The sequence below is a fragment of the Chiloscyllium plagiosum genome, unplaced genomic scaffold, assembly GCF_037043375.1.
Source record: "Chiloscyllium plagiosum isolate Xiang-an unplaced genomic scaffold, Cpla_swu_hap1 HiC_scaffold_45, whole genome shotgun sequence".
In the NCBI taxonomy this organism is placed as follows: Eukaryota; Metazoa; Chordata; class Chondrichthyes; order Orectolobiformes; family Hemiscylliidae; genus Chiloscyllium; species Chiloscyllium plagiosum.
The window spans coordinates 9540830-9565521 of record NW_028270183.1 but is presented as its reverse complement, the minus strand read 5'-3'; the positions used below and the strand labels follow the sequence as shown (position 1 = coordinate 9565521).

Below are 24692 nucleotides of genomic sequence, written 5' to 3'. Positions count from 1 at the left end.
ACGTGTCTACTGTCTGAGGTACGGCCCAGACAGAGTTCCAGGATTTTAACTGGCAACAATGAATGAAGGATGATTATGGTTCCAAGAATGATATGTAAATGGAAGGTGAACTTGCAGGTGGTCCGTACATCTGCTAACCTTATCCTTCAAGGTGGTTGATGTCACATATTTGGACAAAGTTGTTGAAGGAACCATGGCCAGTTGCTGCAATCTACCTTGTAGATGATGCACACTTCTGCCAGTGTGTGTTGGCAGTGAAGGGACTGAATATTTAATGTGCTGCATGGTGTTCTGATGAAGCAGATTACTTTCTCCTGTGTGGTGCTGAGCATCTTGAGTGTTATTGGAGCAAGTAGGGAGTACACTATCACACTCCTGACTTGTGCCTTCGAGATAGTGGACATGTTTTGGGGAGTCAGGAGGTGAGTTACTTGCCCCAGAGTTCCCTTATTCTGACCTACTGTTGCAAGCCACAGTATGTATAAGGCAGGTCCAACTACAAGTCAGCTATCTTTTCAACTAATATTATGTACAATGTTAATGAAATGACCACTTTGTATTCATGCTAATATCTCAAATTCTTCCCAGTTCATTTCACCGGACAAATGAAATGTTCCAAGGTCAAAGTACTTGTCAATCATTCCATTTGTGCACAATATCAGTGGATGAAACTACATTTCATTTCACTGCAGTTAACATAAAATCACAAGGTGCCAGACTGTTTCCATTCACTGTGGTTGCATATCTGATGAATAGGTCAAATCTCTTCCATTCACTGTGGTTGCAAAGTGGGCTAATGAACCCAACCCTTCCATTCACTCCCATTACAAGTGGCTTCCCCTCACTGTTAACTGTCATTTAATAACATCTCTGATGCAAGTATAACACATTCTGGTAATTGCCTTCTTTGTAATGCTCGTCAGGCCCATCCACTGCCAAATTTCATGGGCCAACTCAGCATAATTTTGAAATCTAATCACTTTTGTTGCAATATAGATTGTGCTAAGTGCGTGCTGCTGAGCCTGAATTGCTGCGATGTCATTAAAGAGGCTGAGGTACAAAAAAGTTCAAATTGGCAATTTTTATGTTAATGGAAGTTGAGATGGAAGTGCATCCCTGAGTCCAACATTTCATCAAAAGTCTGAGGCACATTTATCCAGCAGTGACTATGATCTCAATGAGCAAAAAGCTGCTGGATGTTTAATGTTGGAGAAATGCTGCATGTCAGGGATGAAGGTTAGTGCCCTGCATTTCAAGTTGTTAGTGACCTCCCATCGACAAAGTGAATTGGAAAACTATTTATATTTGCGACCTCAGTGAGCTGGTGACAGTTGCCTCTCAAATAATAAGTGGAAGGTGTGATACAAAATTGTTTCCACACACAAATTGCCTATATGCATAGAAATTAGTGTAAACAATGGAGCTCATTGTCTAAATCAGCTGGGAGCATTGATTCATAAAACTAGCCTTAAAATTCTCTTCCCAGTGTGTACATTAAAGCTGAGTTGCTACTCAAGATGCATTTAATATGAATTCTGGTTGCATTGTTGTGTTTAGATGTAGCCACTGTTGGAAAGGGGTGGTCCTAGACATTTTGGAGCCAACTTTGCAACTTTTAAATCGTCCTAGTTCTGTGGAGTGTCATGACACAGAGACAGCCGAACCAAATCAGTCTTTCTACTTGTATATTCATAACACAGTAAAACTAACCATTGAAGATATACTTGGAAGTATTCATTCCAGTGGTTCCTAACCAGACTTTTGAATAACCAATCACAGACTTTGGTCATAGAGTCATAGAGATGTACAGCATCTCTATGTACCATACATGTACCACCCTCTGTGTGAAAAAGTTGTCCCTTAGGCCTCTTTTATATCTTTCCCCTCTCACCCTAAACCTATGCCCTCTCGTTCTGGACTCCCTGACCCCAGGGAATAGACTTTGCCTATTTACCCTATCCATACGACTCGTGATTTTATAAACCTCTATAAGGTCATCCCTCAGCCTCTGACGCTCCAGGAAAAACAGCCCCAGCCTATTCAGCCTCTCCCTATAGCTCAAATCCTCCAACCCTGGCAACATGCTTGTACATCTTTTCTGAACCCTTTCAAGTTTCACAACATCTTTCCAATAGGAAGGAGACCAGAATTGCACACAATATTCCAACAGTGGCCTAACCAATGTCCTGTACAGCCGCAACATGACCTCCCAACTCCTGTACTCAATACTCTGACCAATAAAGGAAAGCATACCAAACACCTTCTTCACTATCCTATCCACCTGCGATTCTACATCAAGGAGCTATGAACCTGCACTCCAAGGTCTCTTTGTTCAGCAACACTCCCGAGGAACTTACCATTAAGTGTATAAGTCCTGCTAAGATTTGCTTTCCCAAAATGTAGCACCTCACATTTATCTGTATTAAACTCCATCTGCCACTTCTCAGCCCATTGGCCCATCTGATCAAGATCCCATTGTAATCTGAGGTAACCTGCTTCGATGTTCACTACATCTCCAATTTTGATGTCATCTGCAAACTTACTAACTATACCTCTTATACTCGCATCCAAATCATTTATATAAATGACGAAAAGTAGAGGGCCCAGCACCGATCTTTGTGGCACTCCACTGCTCATAGGCCTCCAGTCTGAAAAACAACCCTCCACCACCACCCTCTGTCTTCTACCATCGAGCCAGTTCTGTATCCAAATGGCTAGTTCTCCCTATATTCCATGAGATCTAACCTTGTTGATCAGTCTCCCATGGGGAACTTTGTGAATAATTAATTTCCAGACACTGGTTATCTTAAATAATAAGTGGAAAGTCTTAACTATTTATTAAATATACGATAACTTTAGCAGAGAGAAAAATTAAATAACACGGCAAGCTGATTATAGTGATTTAAACCCGAAACACTTCTTTTCAGGCCCCATTCACACAGGAGGCTCACAGACAAATAAACGCAGTTAAGGAATAAATAACATAACAAAACTGGTCAGGTTAATTACACGGCTTTCATGACGTGGTGTTTCAAAGGCATTAATGTGGACGCCTTGGCTGTTTTCTCTGAAACATTGATCAGGGTCACCTTCTCAGTTCACCCTGGAAAAGGCACTCAGTTTTCTATACTTTGGGCATCTGAAAGCAAGTGTATTAAATTAGGCAGGGAGCTTTCAAATCTTCATAATGTCTCAGCAGCAGCCCAGAACTATCTGTCAGAAAACATACTTCAAAAACTAATTTTAGTTCCACCCTGATAGACTAATCGACTCTTCCTGAGGCCTCAAGTACTATTAAACAACTGCTTGAAGATGGACTCTCTTCCAGACTTTCCAGAACCAATTCCCAGGTACTGATAAATTTGAAACTTCTGCTCTCTGTTCAAGCATACAACTGTTCTTGGTATCTCTGTGACTGCTGGAGCCTTTTAAATCTAGGCCCATCCTGCGATTAGCCTCCAAGTCTGGCCTCACAAACAATTAAAGCTTGTTTGATCTGTTCTTCTCCTTTTACCCTGTCCCAAAGTCCACAAGTCATTTTCAAATCATCATACAACATTGATAAAAGAATAACAATAATCAAGAATTAGTGAGGATTCTAACAGTAGCCATGTTTAGTTAACCAGTGCCAATATGACCTGGACATTTCAACGTTTGGTATCCTAACCCCATTTCTCTTTCTATAGGAGGAACCTATGAAGTCAAGCAACACGGTTTCTTCAAAGACCTGGACTGGAATAGTCTGCTGCGTCAAAAGGCAGAATTCATTCCCCACCTGGAGTCAGAAGAAGACACAAGTTACTTTGACAGCAAGTATTTTTCTTCGAAGCAAAGTTGGGGGCTGTGAATGGTGTTAGGATGCCTTTATAAACTCTGAATTTTATGAGACTCAGTTATGAGATTCAATAGTATACAACAGGGTAGAATGGAGACAGGATCCATGGGAGCCTCATCTTGACCTTGCTGCTCAGAGAAGTATAGAACACAGGAGATGTGCCTTTCTGAAGCAGGGGGGAGCTTGGAGCATGGGTGCTAGACGGGAGGTGGGGTGTTCAGAGGACCCCCTGTATCCAAAGCTAACCAACCTCCTACGTTATGTGTCTGGGCAGTCGCAGTAAATGCAGTCTGAGTGGGTGCTGTTAGGGTGCTGGGTGGATTGTGGTCCGGGACAATCGCAATCAGAAAGAACATTGAGCAAAAGGCCTGGAGAGTGTGGTGGATGGGTGGTGATTGTGGGATTTTGCTGTGAATCTGAAATGGTGCTATTCTCTCTTTATGAAGCTCGGTCTGATCGATATCACCATGTCAATTCCTATGATGAGGATGACACCAATGAAGACGAGCCAGTGGAAATTCGACAGTTTTCCTCCTGCTCACCTCGCTTTATTAAGGTACTTTGGAGAATACGAGTCTCTTTTCCCTTCTCTATGACATTTTTCACCTATTTTGTATAGGGAACCCTGCAGGAAAATTACAAGACTAAATAGTAATATGTCTGGTCAGCACGTGGAAACGTTTTCTCCTGAAACTACCTGACTCACTGAGTTTCATCATTCACACTCCTTTGAGGTGAGGAGGACACTTGGCCTAGACCTTGTTTTAGTGGAGGTAGGGTGGGAGAAATATTTATGGGATATGGTTCTGGCTGACCAGGACATACTTCTGTCTTGGGTGTATTAAGAAGATTTTACAGATTGACAATCAACCTGTTATTAACACACCCTCCATGGCCATCAATCTCTGGAGTGAGACTTGAAGCCAGAGTTTCTGGCCCAGAGGTGTGGATTTCTACTCAGTGCACCATAAGACCTCTCGTTGATTTTAATGAGGGTTCAAACTCAGGAGACGTGGCAATCTGCAATCTTCCTACGCTGGGGAAGCAAGCAACTGGCAATGTGTGTAAGCCTAGAGCTCACTGAGTGTCCTCTAGAAAGAAATAGACACACAATGGCTAAAAGTTGAGATAATGTGAATTCTATAAAATGCATATTTCCAGTGATTTTCTTCCCAAACACGTAAATCTGAGGAATATTTTGAACAAAAAGTGCTCCCTTTTAAAAATCTCAGAGGAATCAGTGGTGTTATTATGCTGCGTTAGAAAGACTGACTTAACAAGTTGATTTCACCATTATTCTGTCTTTCATAGGTGACAGTGTGTTTGTGCTTTGCTTAATGGGATTTGAGGACATGCAGTGACACCTACAGGTCTCTAATATTACTACAGGATGAAGTGGAGGGGAAAACTGTCCCTGCTGACTCTTACGCCCCATAAGATGTGGGAATATAGAAACAGTATACCTTCAGACAGTTTCATTCTAGCACAATGGGAAACTCTGCATCAGCCAGCCCTATAAACTTCAAACTCCTCAAATCCATTTCTTGTTGCCTATTCCCTCCTATTACTGTAATGTCCTGCAGAGCTACAGCTCTCTGTGATCAATGTTCCTCCAGTTTGGCATCTTATGCATCTCCAACTTCGATGGCTCCACCTTTGGCCCAAGTTCAGTAGGGCTTTGAACTCTGAAAATCACCCTCTCCTTAAAGATACTTATTAAAATTCACCTCCTTAACCCTAGTTTTTATTCTCCTTTCCTAATATTTTCTCTGTGTAAAGGTTTGTCTAAGAACACCCCTGAGAAGCAATTAGGAATAAAAGAATCAGAAATTGACGGAAAAGCTCAGCAGGTCTGACAGCAGCTGTGGAGAGAAATCAAAGCTAACATTTCGGGTCGAATGAACCTTTCTCAGAATCAATTAGGAATGTGTTGTTACATTAAAAATTCATGGTTTTGTTTGTTGTAATGTTCAAGACCATTAAAGTCAATAGTTAGAAAAACCAAGAGCCAAGGAGCTACAAACTCAAGAGGAAGTCTTCGGGGGCCTGAGCCTTTGTAAATCTTCCCTTGGAAGAAAGACTTGCATTTATATAGCACCTTTCACAACCTCAGTCTATCCTGGAATGCTGCTGTACAGCAAATAAAGTTTCTTCTCATGTGTTATAGAACATAGCACATTACAGCATAGTACAGGTCTTTCGGCCTTCGATGTTGCACCGACCTGTGAAACCCTTCTGAAGCCCATCTAACCGACATTATTCCATTTTCATTCATATGTTTATCCAGTGACCATTTAAATGCCCTTATTGTTGGCGAATCTACTACTGTTGTAGGCAGGGCGTTCCACGCCCCTATTACTCTCTGAGTAAAGAAACTACCTCTGACATCTGTCCTATATCTGTACCTCTCAATTTAAAGCTATGTCCCCTCGTGGTAGCCATCACCATCCAAAGAAAAAGGCTCTCACTGTCCACCCTAACTAACCCTCTGATTATCTTGTATGTCTCTATTAAGTCACCTCTCAACCTTCTGTCTAACGAAAACAGCCTCAAGTCCCTCAGCCTTTCCTCATAAGACCTTCCCTCCATACCAGGCAACATCCTAGTAAATCTCCTCTGAACCCTTTCCAAAGCTTCCACGACCTTCCTATAATGTGGTCATTGCTATAATGTTGGAATTGCAGCAACCAAGTTGTACACAGCCAGCTCCCACAAGTAGCTTTGTGACAATGACTAGGCATGCTGTTTTAGCGACCTTGGTTCTCTGCGAAATTCCTGTCTCCTCATCTGGTCAGTCCCACTGCCTGTGGCTCTTAGGGTCCAGTTGACTGGGTGCCGCGGGCAGTGAATGGTGTTTGCCCTAACGCTGGGTTGTGATGTATGCAGGTTTACAGCAGCATGGAACGCCTCACGCAGCATGAGGAGCAGAAAGCCCCAGTGGTCACCCGACGCAACCTGAACAAACACAAGGAGGAAAAGAGTGAGAAGATGGAGGGGTTGAGCTCCATCAGCACCCGGGACAAGAGCTGGAGGACAAGCTCTCCAGAAATGTAAGTAGGGCAGTCTCCTCCTCTCTTAAACCTCGAGAATGCAGGCTTATACACTTGTGCTCCTTGTGTTAAAGTTTTTGTCTCCAAATTCAAATCCCTCACTATCTGGCACTGCTGCAACACAGCACCAGAGACCTGGGTTCAATTCCCACCTCAGGCGACTGACTGTGTGGAGTTTGCACATTCTCCCTGTGTCTGCGTGGGTTGCCCCCGGGTGCTCCGGTTTGCTCCCACAGTCCAAAAATGTGCAGGTTAGGTGAATTGGCCATGCTAAATTGCCCATAGTGTTAGAGGCAGGGGTAAATGTAGGGGGTCTGGGTGGGTTGCGCTTTGGCGGGTCAGTGTGGACTTGTTGGGCCGAAGGGCCTGTTTCCACACTGTAAGTAATCTAAATAACCTCATCCTGTCCTGCAACCCTTCAAGATTTTTAAGATCCTCCAAATTCAGCCTTTTATACATTTCCCAATTCCATCACATATTTCAGATAGATGTCCCTCAACTCCAGGCCCTGGGATTACTCCCCCAAATCTCTCTGCCTATCTCCCTCTCTCTCTCTCCCTCCTCCTTTAACGTGCTGCTATCTTGATCAAGAATTTGACCATTTGGGCTTAATGACTCCTCCTTAGGTTGGGTGTCCATTGAGAGGCTTCCTGACGTACTGAGTGTCAATATTCAGCTATTGGTTTAAGGTTGATGAATTGGGCTAATGTTTGGGATGACGATGTAGGACGGTGGGGAGGGGGTTGCGACACTGCCTCGGTGTGCTGAGGTCTATATTTTCATTGATGCCCCGCCTTTACTCTGATCTGTGCTGTTCTCAGGAAGCGCCTCTCTGCGTCGGAGTCTTCTTATGGCGAGAGTGACTCCAGTCCGCCTCTCACCGTACGTCGCAGGTTCTCCGCACTCATGGACACTCACAAGTTTGCCACACCCCTCGAGGACGACACGGAGGTAACCCACAAACACCAGGGAGTACAGACGGTGACGCCAGTCCAGGAGCAGTCAAGCCAGTCTGAACCACGGCAGAAAGATGTGGAGGGGCAGATTGCCAATGCTGCAGGAAATGCCAGCAATACCCCAACATTCCCAGGTACGGGAGCACTGCTGTGTTCTGGACTGTCTATATGATGGTTGACGCTAATCCGCTAGCATTCTCCGCTCAGTTTGAAGGATTGGTGTGTAGAATTACATACAATGTACGGCATGGAAACTGGCCATTCGGCCCAACCTGTCCGTGTTGGTCTTTATATACCTCATGAGATTCCTCTCTCCCTTGACCTCTCAGTATCCCTTTCACCCTCGTGTGTTTTACCCGTGTGTTATAGTTCATTCAGAGAGTCCAAGTGGCCATAGCAATCTACACTTTAACCTGCATGTTGTAGCTCAGAGTTATGGGGAATGATGCTTGAGGCTGTAATGTTCTTTCCATTACATGGTGGTCCAGGTGTCTGACCCAGTCTTACAGCCTGTCATCAGTGTGTGGTGGAAGGATTTATAGGTTGACATTGCTTTAGAAACACATCTTCCTTGGCCACTTAATCCAGGGTAAGACTCAAACTTCTGGCTCCAAGGCAGGGACTCTGAGTCAGGTGACTGTCTCCTCCAATGTTTATCCAACTTCCTCTTAAATGCAACAAAGGTATTTGTCACAACCGGTAGTGAGGTTCCCGTTCTCAACATGCCTGGATTTTCCTCCTAACTTCCCAGTCTGATTTATTTTCTTACCTTTATGGCCTGTGATCTTTTTAACTCCCCATTGCGCCCAAGTGGAAACATCTTCTCTCCATCTACTTTACTAAATCCTATTGATGATTTGAAGATCTCTTTCTTTAGGGTGGCCCAGCAGTTAGCACTTCTGCCTCACCGTGCCAGGGACCCAGGTTCGATTCCACCTTCTGGCAACTGTCTGTGTGCAAAAGGTCAGACTGCTTCTATTTCAGCCAATCACCCCTGGGCCAGTTCTCCTGTAAAGCCCTTCATGCCTTCCTCGTGACATTTATTCCCTTCCGTCGCTAGAGGAGATGGAGTGAGAACATCATTGAATCTAGCTTAGTTGACTATTCACAGCCTGACACTGAAATGAGGATTGGGCGTTCCAGCCATATTTTCAGGCAAGATCATAAGGAAGGGTGGAGTAGGCTCGATGGGTCGAATGGCTGTTCTATGTCCCTAGGCCAAGGGTCAGAAGAACGAGGTCAATATTATCAGTGGTGCTGATCTGTATCAATGAAGATTGACACTGATAGTGGTCTGTCAAGGACTCTTGTAGGAAGCTGCAACGTTTGGATGTCAATAAATCTTTAAGTGCCTTCCTGCTAAATGCTTTCAGTTTTATTTCAGCTGGTAGGCCGGTGAAGTTAAGTGAGTCGCTGTGCACTGTTTCAAAGGAAACGGATTCCTCGTCTACAAAGGCAACGAGTGACCTGGCAGTCCGCAGAGCGCGTCACCAGCAGCTGTCTGGGGACTCAGGCGAGAAGCGCACCTCCCGGCCCGTGAATAAGGTCATCAAATCCGCTTCGGCCACCGCTCTATCGGTCATGATCCCTGCAGGTATGGTGTGTGGAGACAGCAGTGCAGTGGTAATGCTGCTGGGCTAGTAATCTCCAGATTCTGGATCAGTGGTGCTGGAAGAGCACAGCAATTCAGGCAGCATCCGACGTGCAGCAAAATCGACGTTTCGGGCAAAAGCCCTTCATCAGGAATAAAGGCAGAGAGCCTGAAGCGTGGAGAGATAAGCTGGAGGAGGGTGGGGGTGGGGAGAAAGTAGCATAGAGTACAATGGATGAGTGGGGGAGGAGATGAAGGTGATAGGTCAGGGAGGAGAGGGTGGAGTGGATAGGTGGAAAAGGAGATAGGCAGGTCGGACAAGTCCGGACAAGTCATGGGGACAATGCGGAGCTGGAAGTTTGAAACTAGGATGAGGTGGGGGAAGGGGAAATGAGGAAGCTGTTGAAGTCCATATTGATGCCCTGGGGTTGAAGTGTTCCGAGGCGGAAGATGAGGCGTTCTTCCTCCAGGCGTCTGGTGGTGAGGGAGCGGCGGTGAAGGAGGCCCAGGACCTCCATGTCCTCGGCAGAGTGGGAGGGGGAGTTGAAATGTTGAGCCACGGGGCGGTTTGGTTGATTGGTGCGGGTGTATCGGAGATGTTCCCTAAAGTGCTCTGCTAGGAGGTGCCCAGTCTCCCCAATGTAGAGGAGACCGCATCGGGAGCAACGGATACAATAAATGATATTAGTGGATGTGCAGGTAAAACTTTGATGGATGTGGAAGGCTCCTTTAGGGCCGTGGATAGAGGTGAGGGAGGAGGTGTGGGCACAGGTTTTACAGTTCCTGCGGTGGCAGGGGAAAGTTCCCGGATGTGAGGGTGAGTCATAGGGTGGTGTGGACCTGACCAGGTAGTCACGGAGGGAACGGTCTTTGCGGAAGGCAGAAAGGGGTGGGGAGGGAAATATATTCCTGGTGGTGGGTCTTTTTGGAGGTGGCGGAAATGTCGGCGGATGATTTGGTTTATGCGGAGGTTTGTAGGGTGGAAGGTGAGCACCAGGGGCGTTCTGTCCTTGTTACGGTTGGAGGGGTGGGGTCTGAGGGCGGAGGTGCCGGATGTGGACGAGATGCGTTGGAGGGCATCTTTAACCACGTGGGAAGGGAAATTGCGATCTCTAAACAAGGAGGCCATCTGGTGTGTTCTATGGTGGAACTGGACCTCCTGGGAGCAGATACGGCGGAGGCGGAGGAATTGGGAATACGGGATGGCATTTTTGCAAGAGATAGGGTGGGAAGAGGTGTAATCCAGGTAGCTGTGGGAGTCGGTGGGTTTGTAAAAAAAGTCAGTGTCAAGTCGGTCGTCACTAATGGAGATGGAGAGGTCCAGGAAGGGGAGGGAGGTGTCAGAGATGGTCCAGGTAAATTTAAGGTCAGGGTAGGGTAAATTTAAGGACAGAACGCCCCTGGTGCTCACCTTCCACCCTACAAACCTGCGCATAAACCAAATCATCCGCCGACATTTCCGCCACCTCCAAAAAGACCTCACTACCAGGGATATATTTCCCTCCCCACCCCTTTCCGCCTTCCGCAAAGACCGTTCCCTCCGTGACTACCTGGTCAGGTCCACACCCCCCTATGACTCACCCTCCCATTCTGGCACTTTCCCCTGCCACCGCAGGAACTGTAAAACCTGTGCCCACACCTCCTCCCTCACCTCTATCCAAGGCCCTAAAGGAGCCTTCCACATACATCAAAGTTCTACCTGCACATCCACTAATATCATTTACTGTATCCGTTGCTCCCGATGCGGTCTCCTATACATTGGGGAGACTGGGCGCCTCCTAACAGAGCGCTTTAGGGAACATCTCCGAGACACCCTCACCAATCAACCACATCGCCCCGTGGCCCAACATTTCAACTCCCCCTCCCACTCTGCTGAGGACATGGAGGTCCTGGGCCTCCTTCACCGCCGCTCCCTCACCACCAGACGCCTGGAGGAAGAACGCCTCATCTTCCGCCTCGGAACACTTCAACCCCAGGGCATCAATGTGGACTTCAACAGCTTCCTCATTTCCCCTTCCCCCACCTCATCCTAGTTTCAAACTTCCAGCTCCGCACTGTCCCCTTGACTTGTCCGGACTTGTCCAACCTGCCTAGCTCCTTTTCCACCTATCCACTCCACCCTCTCCTCCCTGACCTATCACCTTCATCTCCTCCCCCACTCACCTATTGTACTCTATGCTACTTTCTCCCCACCCCCACCCTCCTCCAGCTTATCTCTCCACGCTTCAGGCTCTCTGCCTTTATTCCTGATGAAGGGCTTTTGCCCGAAACGTCGATTTTGCTGCTTGTCGGATGCTGCCTGAATTGCTGTGCTCTTCCAGCACCACTGATCCAGAATCTGGTTTCCAGTTCTGCAGTCATTGTTTTTACCTTAGTAATCTCCAGAACCAGCCTAAATGCGCTGGGCGACATAGGTTGAAATCTCACCTTGGTAGCTGGTGGAATTTGTGTTCAATTCATTAATTTGAGTTCTGGAATGGTGACCATGAAATTGGTGTTTAAAACTCATCTGGTCCACTTTGGGAAAGGAAATCTGCCATCCTTACCTGCTCTGGCCTACATGTGACTTCAAATGCAGATCAATGTGGCTGACTCTTAATAGACTTCTGAAATGGCTGAGCAAGCTACTCAGTTGTAGCATTTAGGGGGTGGACGACAAATCTGATGCCCGTATCCCATGAAGGAGTTTGGGGGAAAAAGAAGAGTTAAGCCTTGCCCCACCATGACATGAGCTCTATGAACCGTGGGTTTCCTCCGGGCACTCCGGTTTCCTCCCTCAGCACAAAGATATACAGGTTAGGTGGCTTGGCCGTGCTAAATTTCCTGTAGAACAGGGTTTCGGGGATGGGGTGGGAAATGGGTCTGGGTGGAATGCTCTTCGGAGAGTTGATGTGGACTTGATGGGCTGAATAGCCTGCTTCCACAAAGTAGAGATTCATTGATTTGATAAAGAAGTCTTCCGAATGTATTAGGAATCTTTCCAAGCCTGGGCAAACCTTCTGGGTTATATTTGCACCACCGTGGGTTGGGATAAGTAAATGTTTCAGATTTCATCTGCTTTAAATAGTTGGATACCAGTCAGAAAGTGGAACTAATCAGTGCTTAATTCGTTATTTAAAATTTAATTTAGTGCCGTGATCTTTGCTGAGAAATTAATGTGGAATAATATTAGGTCGAATGTGAAACCTATTCCCGTGTTTCCTGAAGAGTTGGTGAGATTAAGCAGGATACAGCTAATCTGTGCATTGCAGAGGTGCTCCAAATAGCTTTCCTACCATTGGGTTAACACCAGGGTTGGTTCCCTCCCACAGCTCGTCATTGACCGACCACTGGTCTGAGAGCCAAGTGACTGTTGTATCTGCTTAAGTGTGATGGCATCCACAGCCTGCCAACTGTCCAGACTCATAGAAGTGTCAAATGTGGTGGCCAGGCAGTCAGTGGAGTGGTATCCCAGGCCATTTTGCAGTTTTCAGCTTCTGCATTAACTTTCCTGTGATGTGCCTTGGGGGTGTTTAATTAAGTTAAAGGTTATAAATGCACATTGTTGCTGTTGAAATGGCGCCTGGTTAATCCAGTTTGCCGTATGGCTCACGGTTGTGAGGGTATTCCAGTGACATGCTCGATATTAGCACAGCTCGTTTATGCCACTCAGTCAATCCCACTCTACCTCTCCTTTGTGTCTGCAGTAGATCAACACAGCAGTTCACCTCTCGCCAGCCCTATGTCACCACGATCGCTGTCATCTAATCCTTCATCACGGGACTCCTCACCCAGCCGGGACTTCTCACCGGCAGTGACGAGTCTCAGATCCCCAATCACCATTCACCGTTCGGGAAAGAAATATGGCTTCACGCTTCGTGCCATCCGTGTTTACATGGGAGACAGTGACGTGTACAGTGTCCAACACATGGTCTGGGTAAGTCCCATTGGACAGGCCAAGAAACACCATCGTTCACCATCACCCAGTCTATTGCTACCACAGGGATTGGTTGAGGCAAGATGCTTTCAATAGGCAACTGATCAGGCAGTAGTTGCCTGTTACATTTCATGTGGGGAATCCAAATTGCTGCAGCTACCTGCACTTTTATGTAGCTATTACAACCTGGATCTATGGATAGTGACCATAGACAGGTTCTAGGAACCTCTTCCACTCTTATCACCTGCCATTAGTGTGTTGGAAGGATTTGCAGCCAATACACAGTCTGTTTGGCTCATTATGAATGCACCTTCCTTGGTTCTAAAGGCCTGAAGAACCAAGTTTCTGGTTCAGAGGCAGGGATGCTACCCAGAGTCCCACAAGCCCATGGTTAACTGGATGAGTAGGTGAGAAAAAGGGATAGAAAGACTTGCTCAAAGGTTGAAATGGGGTGGATGAAATGGGACGGGACTCTGTTTGAATGCTGTTCCCATATTCAATGTCAGAGCTGCAGGGCTGTGGTGAAGGGCAGGACAATGGAAATAATTGAATTGTTCCACCAAAAACATGATGGGTAAATGATCTCCAGCACCCACCAAACTTTGCTTTTGTTTAATGGGACAAATGACTCCCTTCTGCGGCCTGTGATTCTATGAACTGAGCCTTGCCTGACCCTGCAAAACCCACTGTGTCAGCACAATGTATCACACTCAAACATCCATTATGCACCTTCAGAGTCTGAACCACCAAAAGCAAAGCAGCTCAGTGGGTTGCTGTGGACCATTTGTGAGTGGTGTGCAATTTAATCCATCTCTTCTCTACATTGCAGCATGTAGAAGATGGAGGACCTTCGCACGAAGCTGGACTTTGTGCTGGTGACCTTATAACTCATGTGAATGGGGAACCTGTCCATGGACTCGTCCACACAGAAGTTGTGGAACTTATACTGAAGGTAACTTGCTGTGATAACGCACACAACAGTGTGGAGGTGCCGGTGTTGGATTGGAGTGGACAAGGGGTCAGATGTCACATGACACCAGGTTATTGTCCAACTTCACCTGATGAAGGGGCAGCACTCCGAAAGCTTGTGATTTCAAACATAACCTGGTGTCGTGTGACTTCGGACAAAGTACTCAACTATTAACATCTGTGTAACTCTGTCAGGATTATTCTAATCACAAGAAAAGTTTGAGCAGGTTGGGCCTATACTCCTTGCGGTTTAGAAGAAAGCAAGATGACCTTACTGAAACAGATTCTGAGGGAACAAATAGGGGTTTCATGGGAAATTTTGAAAGGACAACTCTAGTGGCTAAATGCTGAGACCGTGTTTCCCCTCATTGTAGAATCCTGAACTGAGGGTGCCATTATCAAACAGTGCATTTCTCAGCTAAGATGGGATTGAAGAGGAAGTTTATCTGTCAGCATGTCAGTTTTAGAGTTTGGAATTCCTTTCCTGAGCAAGCAGTGAAGGCTGAGCCACAATATATTCGAAGCTGAGTTATAGAGATGTGACAAGGGAGTCGAGGGGTATAGGAAGATAGACAGGAAAGCCACATCAGCCATTATATTATTATATTGTTCACATGTCTGTGTGTGTGTGTGTGTCAGTCAGTGTGTGCATGTGTGATTATGTAACAATGTGTGTACATGCAGATTCATGCCTGAAACCATTATTTGATTACATCTCCATTTGGTCTGTTAATCTGTTTGACAGGACTGTTGGAATGATTCAAGAGGGTAGATGTCATGTTTCAACGTGTGAGAGGAGACCAAAATCTGACATCTTAAATAGAGAAAGGAACACAAACACTTACATTGATATAGCAACCTTAGGAAATCACAAAGCAATTTACAGTCAATGAAGTACCTTTGAAATATAAATAGCAATGCTATAATGGCCAGGTAATCAGCTTTTTTGATGTAGATTGAGGGATAAAAATTGTCCAGGACACAAGGAGTTACGACTTGCTCTCCTTCAGAAATGTGCTGTGCAATCTTTTGTATCCTCTTTGTAGATGCTTACAGCACAGAAGGAGGCTGTTCAACACATCATGTCCATGTCAACTCCCTGTAGGGATCTGCAGATACATGCACAAAGGTCCCTCTGACCTTCAAAGTATTTTCCAGGGTCCTGCCACCCAGAGTGTAATCCCCTGCCTTGTTAGCCCTCCCAAATGTATTGTCTCCCATTTCTCTGTGTTGATTTCTATTTGCCACTGGTGTGCCCAGCTGATCAGTGGTTGATATTCTCCTGCAGTTTACACTATTCTCTGTGTCATCCATGAACCTCTTGATCATACTCATTATAATTATGTCCAGATCATTAACATACACCACAAATAATAAGGGCCCCAGCCCTAAGTCCTGACAAACCCACTGAGACAGATACTGTTACAGAAACATCCCTCTACTTCCTGCTTCTCAGTAAATATTTTGAATTAAATGAGCCACAATCCCTTGGATCCCATGAGCTCTTAATGTCTTGAAATCTTATCGTGAAGTCATGAGGGTTCTTATTAAAAGCTTTGCTGAAGTCCATGTAATCCCATCAAATGCATTACCCTCATCAAAACTCCTGGTTACTTCCTTAAAAAGTTCGATCGAATTTGGCAAACGTGACTCTCCCTTAACAAATCCATGCTGACTATCCTGGATCAATCCATGTCTTACCAAATACAAAGTAAAAAATCACATAACACCAGGTTATAGTCCAACAGGTTTAATTGGAAGCACACTAGCTTTCGGAGCTAGTGACAATCACCTGATGAAGGAGTGTCGCTCCGAAAGCTAGTGTGCTTCCAATTAAACCTGTTGGACTATAACCTGGTGTTGTGTGATTTTTAACTTTGTACACCCCAGTCCAACACCGGCATCTCCAAATCATTACCAAATACAGATATACTCTGTCCCTCAGAAATCTTTCTAATAACTTTCCCACCACCAAGGTTAGCCTGACTGATCTGTAATTTCCTGGTCTATCCTTCTTTCAGTCCTCTGGCACCTCACCTGTGGTCAGAGAGGGTTTGAAAATTACTGCCAGAAGCTCTGATATTTCCTCTCTTGCAAACCCCCAGCCTGGGATATATCTCATTCAGGATTGCAGATTTATTCACTGCACATTGATTGAATATGGGATTACATCTTTGAAATCCCACACAATGAGTTTTCTGATCCTTGCCATGTGGACAGGAAGTGACACCCAGGGCTCCCCTGGAAAACCCCATTAAGGACACTTACACGGGCAATGGTCTGGGAGCAGGATAATTTCATATTAAATATGAACGTTATGAGTTAATTAGAGTACATTTTTCTAGTTGATTTTATTTTCAGTTTACAAAATGGCATGGATTAATTCTTCCCTATTATATATTTTTTTAAAATCAACCAGTTCAGTGATGTCATTACATACCTCTGGAGTAGGGAGAACTTGAATGCAGGCCTTCTGGCCTAGAATTATGAACACTATCATTGCATCACAACAATTCTCTCTATATAAGTACAGGTATATATGTGCACCCAGTCAAATGCTCACCCAATTAATCCTTAATTAACACAATATCATTACATATTCCTTCATTTTGCAGGGTGGTTAGCACTGTTGCCTCCCAGCGCCAGGGACCTGGGTTCAATTCCACCCTCGGGAGACTATCTGTGTGGAGTGAGCACATCCTCCCACTGTCTGTGTGAGTTTCCTCTGGGTGCTCCAGTTTCTTCCTGTGATGTGCATGTTAGGGTGGATTGGCCATGCTAAATTGCACATAGTGTGTAGGATAGGTGGGTTAGCCATGGGAAATACAGGGTTACAGGGATGGGGTAGAGGGGGCTAGGTCAGGGTGAGATGCTGTTCGGAGGGTTGGTGAGGACTGTTTGGGTCAAATGGCCTGCTTCCAGACTGTTTAGCCTTAGACAACTCTGCCACACCCTACTGGATGACACCATTTCACTGGGTTGGGAAAACTATCACAGTCTTGCCCCAACTGGCCAGCTGTCAATTTTGCCTTCAAAACCGTTGCCCCGCTCTCCAAATCCATTGAGAAACTTCAGAACCCGGGGAGCTGGGTGGAATTTCAACTTCTTAAGGTTTCGTCTTTGTCCAGTAAGTAAAAATAAGTTTGAAGAATTGTCAGAGATTTAACACTGAAGCACTAGTTCTTGCTTTGAACTCAACCTGTTCTCTTTACAGAGTGGAAACAAAGTGACTGTAACAACAACACCGTTTGAGAACACATCCATTAAGATTGGTCCAGCCCGGAGATCCAGCTACAAAGCCAAAATGGCCAGGAGGAATAAGAAAAGCACAGGGAAGGAAGGGCAAGAGAGGTAAGGAGACAAATTAATTCTGAAATGTAGGATTCCTCTCCATCACACACATTAGAACAGTCTTAAGAGTGTACCTCAATACTAATGCACTTAGAGTGAAATAAATTGGGCAATTCAATTGCTGTTCTTTAAGGTGAAAAGGAATGTACAAAACTGTTCTCTTTTGAGAGCATTTAAAACCCTGTGCTATTTTGTCTATTAACCGAAGATGACTCTCGCTGGCTTTCCATGCTTTTGAGTTGTTATTACATTAGTCTTGATCAGATCAGAACCTGAAATTCAATAAATGGCAAACCTTCCATTACTGTAGCAGCCTATGGCATTAGAAATATCTCAAATAATGAATTAACCTGATAAGCAGCGACTTTTGTTCAGCGAGCAAAACAATGCTGAGTTGCATTTCCTTCAACACCATCCTTTGTGATGTGCTCTCAAAGGGTCAAAGGTGTAAGGACCATGATGATCAATATGCTGCCTACCCTTTGTAATCCTGCTTTTGCCTGTTATTACTGTTGACTGCTCCATACTGTAATTCAGTGGGAGGGTTCTTTGTGGATGAATGACTCGCCAACTAATTCAAACTCTCTTTCTTCCTCCCCACTCCTCTCAAGCAGTAAGAAGCGAAGCTCTTTGCTTCGAAAGATAACGAAACAGTCTAACCTGCTGCACACGAGCCGCAGTCTCTCCTCCCTGAACCGCTCACTCTCATCCAGCGACAGTTTACCCGGTTCGCCCACCCACAGTCTTTCTGCCCGCTCACCTACACAGAGCTACAGACCCACGCCAGACTCTGGCTATTTAGGTACTTACTGCTTGGCTTAGTGAATTCTGCTCGTGGGTGACAGTGCAATGAAATTTCTTTTTCTCTAAGCTGAAGAAAAAATCTACAAAACTGTTCTCCATTTTTGCAAGTTTTGAGAACCCACAGCTTAAGGTCTTGAGTTTTGAAGAGCTGGTTTTCGGCGGCATTCCTCATGAGCAGGGCTGATATCTGGAGCAAGGCTGCGTGATGAGGAGCTTGCAGGGGGAGGATAGTGGGAAACTGAAAATGGTATTTTAAAACTCATTCACAGGATGAGGGGGTCACTGGCAAGGCAGCAAAGGTCAGTTAAGAGTCAACCACATTGCTGTGGGTCTGGACTCACATGTAGACCAGGGAAGGATGGCAGTTTCCTTCCCGAAAGGACATTAGTGAACCAGATGGATCTTTTCCCAACAATGGTCATCATTAGAATCGTAGTTTCAAATATTTATTGAATTCAGCTTCCATAACCTGCTCTGGTTGGGAATTGAACCTAGGCCCCCAGAACATTACGTGGTCTCTGGACGAACAGTCCAGTGATAATACCACTGCATTCCCGCTGCTGCCAGACCCCGGTAATGCTTACATCCTAAATACAGTATCAGGCTATTCGGCCCAACTGGTCCATGCTGGCCTGTTTATGAACAGCCTTCTTCCACTTTATCTCACCCTTTCATTTCTTTTTTTCCTTTCTCCCTAGCACATCATTGTACTTTCTCGTTAAGCTGTGGTAAGAATCAATGAATTTCAAACGTGCATGCACATATTGTGAGTTTAATACAATTTCTGTCCTCCCCGCAGGTGGAGGGGGAAACTCATCTCAGAGTAGCTCCCCAGGTTCAAGTGTTCCAAATTCCCCGGCCACCCCACACCACATCCGGCCCAGCAGCCTTCACGGCTTGTCCCCGAAGCTCCAACGCCAGTACAGATCAGCGCGGTGCAAGTCAGCGGGGAACATCCCGCTGTCCCCTCTCGCTCACACTCCGTCGCCCACCCACCCGTCCCCACAGCACCCTTCCTTCCCACTGCCCGCCCACACGGTGGGCAGCTCCAACACCACGCAGACCTTCCACATTAAGTTACACTCGTCGCCCCCGGTGGTGAGACCGCGGCCCAAGAGCGCAGAGCCCCCCAGGTCCCCGCTTCTCAAGAGGGTGCAGTCGGCGGAGAAGCTGTCCATCCCGCTCTCGTCCGAGAAGAAACTCGCAATCCGCAAGCACAGCCTCGAGGCATCCCACTCGGAATTCCGGAAGGAAGGCCTGCACAGTGACACCAGTCTGCAGAGCCTGATGGAGTCGGAGGGAGAAGTCCTGGGATCAAAGAGTGACAGCAGTGAAGTGGGGCCTTTCCGACAGATGGCTGTCAGGAAACTGGGCAGGCAGGAGTCTCCGTTGATTGATAGAGACATATTCTCCACAATCAGGCAAGAAAGGGGGGAAGGACTTGACCCCGTGCAGGAACTAGAGGTTAAAATCAATGATCATGAGGAGATTCCAGTTGGAGGGGTCAACGTAAATCATGATGGCGTAACAAGAACATGTTCCACATTTAGCTCTCACAGCAGCTCCAGTGGGATTAAAGACGTGACCAAACATTTGGCTGAAGACCAGGGGATTAGTGGTTCTTCTTCATCTTCAGTGAAGGAATCAAATGGAAAGACTATTGCTTCAAAAGCGCAGAATTCTGATCCATCTTCCAACACAGCAGCAGCCAAAAAATCTGATCAAAGCTTAGATAAGGACACACCATTTAGTACCACGAGAGGAAAGAATGGTACATCTCCATCCTCTGCTTCAACATCACGCATGGACAAGAGTTCTGAATTATCACTGATCCCCAGACCTGATACTTTGCCAACGCCTTCCGAATCGAAAATGTCTCCAGCACCAGTAGTGACCAGCCTTAATGTCAATGTTACACAGCCAATCCAAATAAACTGCGTCTTGGAACCTTCAGAGAAAAATCAGCCCAAGGAACCCAAGAAGACGCGGTCCATTGATCCTGCGAAAAGGAGACACCAAGGAGTGCAAACTGAACCATTAGGACCTGGCTCCCAGAACCAGGATGGTGCCTGCAAACTAATGCCAGACCACGGCACCGTGACATTGCCAAATCAGAGGGCAGAGCCAAAAGATGTATCTCCAGCAGCTGGTTCCCAGCCAGCCTCTGAGGAAAAGGGCAAAGCACTGGAAATTCCTGCCAAGCTGGAGGCCACAAAGCCTGCGGGAAGCAGTGATGGAAAAGATGCCCACAAGAAGAGCATGGCTTGTGAGACCAAAGATAACGTTGAAGACCCATGCAAGATTGAGGAGAAAAAGGTCTACAGTCATGAGATTTTGCCTCAGGAAAGCCTCCTGCAACCAGCCAAAAGACCCGACGCCGGAGATAGAAGTGCCCCAGTTAACTGTTACAAAGGAGCATGTGAGGCACCTTTAGTGAGTAAAGGGGCCCCGGAGACTAAAATAAAGAAGCCACCCGCCCCTACACCATGCGAGGCTGGGCCAGGTTCCCCAGCGGTGGTGTCGTCATGCTCAGACAAACCGGGTTTTGTCAACCATTTGGCCTCTGTGGCAAAGAGTGTACTTGGGCCTGTGAAAATGGCCATCCCTGTGGTGCCAGCTGCTGCAGCAGAAAGACGGAAGGCAGGGGACAACGCAAAGACACTTGCTGACCAACAAGGCATCGCCACAGCCCTGTTAGGACCAGTCACTAAGCCAGTATCCATGGCAACCTCACAAGACATAGGCAGTGTGGCTGTTCATGAAAAGAAAGAGATAAGCCGTCAGACACTTTAGCAGGGGCTCGGAGTTGGAAGACCTGCAAATGAAACGGCAAGCGAAGCGAATTATAAATCAGACTGTTCGTGACGCAAGAATCAAACCATGCAACTGAGGAAAACAAAATACTAAAACCTCAGATTCTGATTGCCAAGGTGCTTGTTAAGTTGCAAACAAAATTACAGAGGTTTAAATATTTCAAAAGAATGTGAAAAATTTAAAAATGATAGTGTTTCGGCATCATGTGATTGCATGTTTATGTATAAAATATACTGGTTAAGTGCATTACACGCTTAAACTGCTTCTACATGTGGTCATGTCACATAGTTAAATATTCTGAAGTGCTCTTGTCAAAAAAGGTTAGTAAATTATTGAAGTTATGTAAGTTGGCTGCAGATTAGCATTAACCCTTACCAACACCTTGCAATTTTAGAAAATATTCTGAATTATTTCAGAATCGGCGCTGCACGTGTTATTACAGGGACCCATGCATCTGTTATTGGCTGTAGTGTAGGAGAGTTAATGTGCTTTAAACAGTTCTTGCCCTCCATTCCAACATGGAATGTTTGTGTTCATACACTATAGCTGTACTATGGCCTGGTTTTGAGGCTATTTTTGTTGCCTGACTTGTTGACTGTTCAAAACTAGAGGCATTGATTCAGATTATTATTCCAATCAGATGACGAGGGCTCTGCAATATGTAGCAAACAGTCCCTTTAACAAAAGTGAAGTGTTTCCTTTGCCCAGGACTAGGCTTTTTGTGAAATTACACTCTGCATTTCAGATGCAAAGAGATAGTTATTTGTAGCAACTCCCAGAGCTATCAGACTTTCAGATCCTGAATGAAATTGTTGCACTTTGGCCCAACCTCTCAGTTGACATGCCAGTACCATGTTCTCTTTAGCTAGCTCAGACTGGTGACAACTGGCCTTCATCATAAAAATATTCAGTTTGCCAAGAATCTGCATGGCACCAGCTCTTGATATCAGTGTAAAGATGGAGGCAGGTCAGGTGCAGTTTACCACATTAGTTCTTGAAGCATTTAACTGCTATTCAGCTGCCATCTTGTTGTTTGTTAGGTGTGAAGGGTTTCTGATGGTATTACGGGTTAGTGTCCTGTGGTATGAGCTTTATTGCCTGTTGGTGCAGTGCAATCTACCTTCCATTATGTCACTTTGAAATGTTATCAGGAGAACAGCCATTCAAACAGACCACATAAAACTGGTCCAGTCAGATGTAGTGGGAATGATACTAGGCCTGGGGTACAAGACCAATCCTCAGTCTTTCTAAGCACCTTCTTGGTTACATCTCACTGATGAATTGCTCTTTACAATGTATTCCTGTCACTGGACCGAACATTGAGCTAACTTTGTATATAAATGTTGGTATGATAGAATGGCTGCAAACCTCAATGAAATGTTAATGTGCACCTGAGTTGCACTGTAACAGCAGCCAATACAAGTAGCAAAAGGTTGAATTGTTATAGTCAAATTCTACTGTGCCTTTTGATGAGTTGCAGCCAATTGCTACATTTTTTAAAAAAAAGTTCAATAGTATTTCAAAAGAGAATTGGATAAATACTTGAAGGGAGAAGCTTACAGAGAAAGTGACTGGGACGAAGCTCTTTCAGTGAGCCCAACATGGGCATTGTGGGGCAAATGGCCTCTTTTTGCACTGAGAGATTCCAGTTGGCTAACAGACTGGCTGATGCCCATGATGATGGTGTTGTTTATAACTGTGACTCAGCTGAAATGTTAGAAGTCCATCCATTGGAAGTCTGGATGCCGGAATGTCCCAGACCAGAAGAACTTTGAGTCAGTGTGAAGCTAGGGAGAGTAGGCTTCCAATTGACTATAAATGACAAACTTGTAGACAAGGCATGCTTTCTTGTCAAGGTTTAATTACACACTGTGGATAACTGAGGCTGGTACTTTGGGGAATACCCAGCCATCCTGTGTCACTGCCTCTGGGCTAGAGGTGTGTACTGACATGTCTGAACAGATTTGACAAATTTTTGAATAGAATCCCTACAGTGTGCAAACAGACCCTTCGACCCAATAAGTCCACACCCACCCTCCGAGGAATATCCCACCCAATCATTCCCCATTACTCTGCATTTATCCCTAATGCACCTAACCTACACCTCCCTGAACACAATGGGCAATTTAGCATGGCCAATTTAACTAACTTGCACATCTTTGGATTGTGGGAGGAAACCGGAGCACCCGGAGGAAACCCACGCAGACACAGGGAGAATGTGCAAGCTCCACACAGACAGTCGCCTGAGGCTGGAATCGAACCAGAGTCCCTGACGCTGTGAGGCAACAGTGCTAACCACTGAGCCACCGAGATGTCCATACCCTGCCATCCTGTGTTGTTCAGTTTCAAATAACTGCGCCTATCTCAGCAATTCCTCAACTGTCAATGATTTTACCCAGTTTGTTTCCACATCTGCAGTATACACACAATATGTTCGGAATCATTGTGAAATATTCTATAGATTACTTCACAGGTCTGCAGTAAATCATGGACAAAATCTTTGCTTTTTCTGCCATCCCCATGAGCTTGTCATGTTTTCAAAGGGAGTATTCCCTCTGTTAAGGTATCACTCCCATTCTGCTTTCCTGTCTGCCCCTCTCTCTCTCTCTCTCTCTCTGTCTCTCTCCTCACTGCACACGGCTTCAGAACAGTGTTTTGCTCCAAAGGCACTTTGTGAATTCCTTGGGTGAGAGTGGCTGAGTTTGACACCTACCAATGATTTGATAACTCTCCCTGTGCAGAACTGGCCAGCCTCCTGCCAGCCGTTAGCCCAGAACAGAAAGGACAAGGGATAGAATTTTTAGCCCCCACCAGCAGGGGCCTGTAACGAAGGTGAGAAACATGAAATTCTGTGCCACCAATGTGGGTGTGTCAAATCCCTGGTTCCAACCCACTCCAGATACCTTTTTCCAAATCATAGAGTCATAGAGATGTATAGCATGGAAACAGACACTTCGGTCCAACCCATCCATGCCGACCAGATAATGTGTGTGTGTGTGGAGGTGAGGGGTGTTCCGTGTCAGGAGTGAGTGGTAGCGGGGTCAGAAAGGGATGAGATAGCGAATTGATCCAATTAAAAGCCGGTGATTGGAATGTTGTGTGTGAGGGTAAGGAGGGAGGGGGTAAGGTGTGTGTGAGGGTGAAGTGGACATGCGTGTGAGGGCGGTGGGTAGAGGTCTGTGTGAGGGTGGGGATGAGGTGTGTGAAGGTGAGGGAAAGATTTGTGAGGGTACGCGGAATGTGTGTATATGTGTGTGTGTGAGGGTGGGGAGAGGTATATGTAAGGGTGGGGGAAAGGTGTGTTTGTGTGTGTGAGGGTGGGGGTGGGGGAGACATATGTGTGAAGGTGGGGGAATGTGTGTGAGTTTGGCGAGAGGTGTGTGGGTGGGAGAAAGGTCTGTGTGTG

General features: G+C 45.8%; 1 protein-coding gene across 8 annotated transcripts in view; it reads left to right on the top strand.

Moving 5' to 3' along the window:
- mast1a (microtubule associated serine/threonine kinase 1a) overlaps positions 1–24481 on the top strand; it is a 162523-nt gene extending 138042 nt beyond the window's left edge. For 3 of the 8 annotated variants that reach the window (XM_043694928.2, XM_043694929.2, XM_043694924.2), the window contains 10 exons: positions 3687–3809; positions 4282–4391; positions 6722–6885; positions 7707–7975; positions 9226–9435; positions 13119–13348; positions 14178–14300; positions 17532–17668; positions 18280–18470; positions 19272–24480. In XM_043694928.2, the coding sequence (XP_043550863.2) occupies positions 3687–3809; positions 4282–4391; positions 6722–6885; positions 7707–7975; positions 9226–9435; positions 13119–13348; positions 14178–14300; positions 17532–17668; positions 18280–18470; positions 19272–21265 (3551 nt within the window). In that variant the 3' untranslated portion in view covers positions 21266–24480. Of the gene's footprint in view, positions 1–3686; positions 3810–4281; positions 4392–6721; positions 6886–7706; positions 7976–9225; positions 9436–13118; positions 13349–14177; positions 14301–17531; positions 17669–18279; positions 18471–19271 lie in introns of all 8 variants that reach the window. The other 5 variants (XM_043694931.2, XM_043694927.2, XM_043694930.2 and 2 more) reach the window with 3 other exon arrangements.
- Positions 24482–24692: the final 211 nt, after the last annotated feature.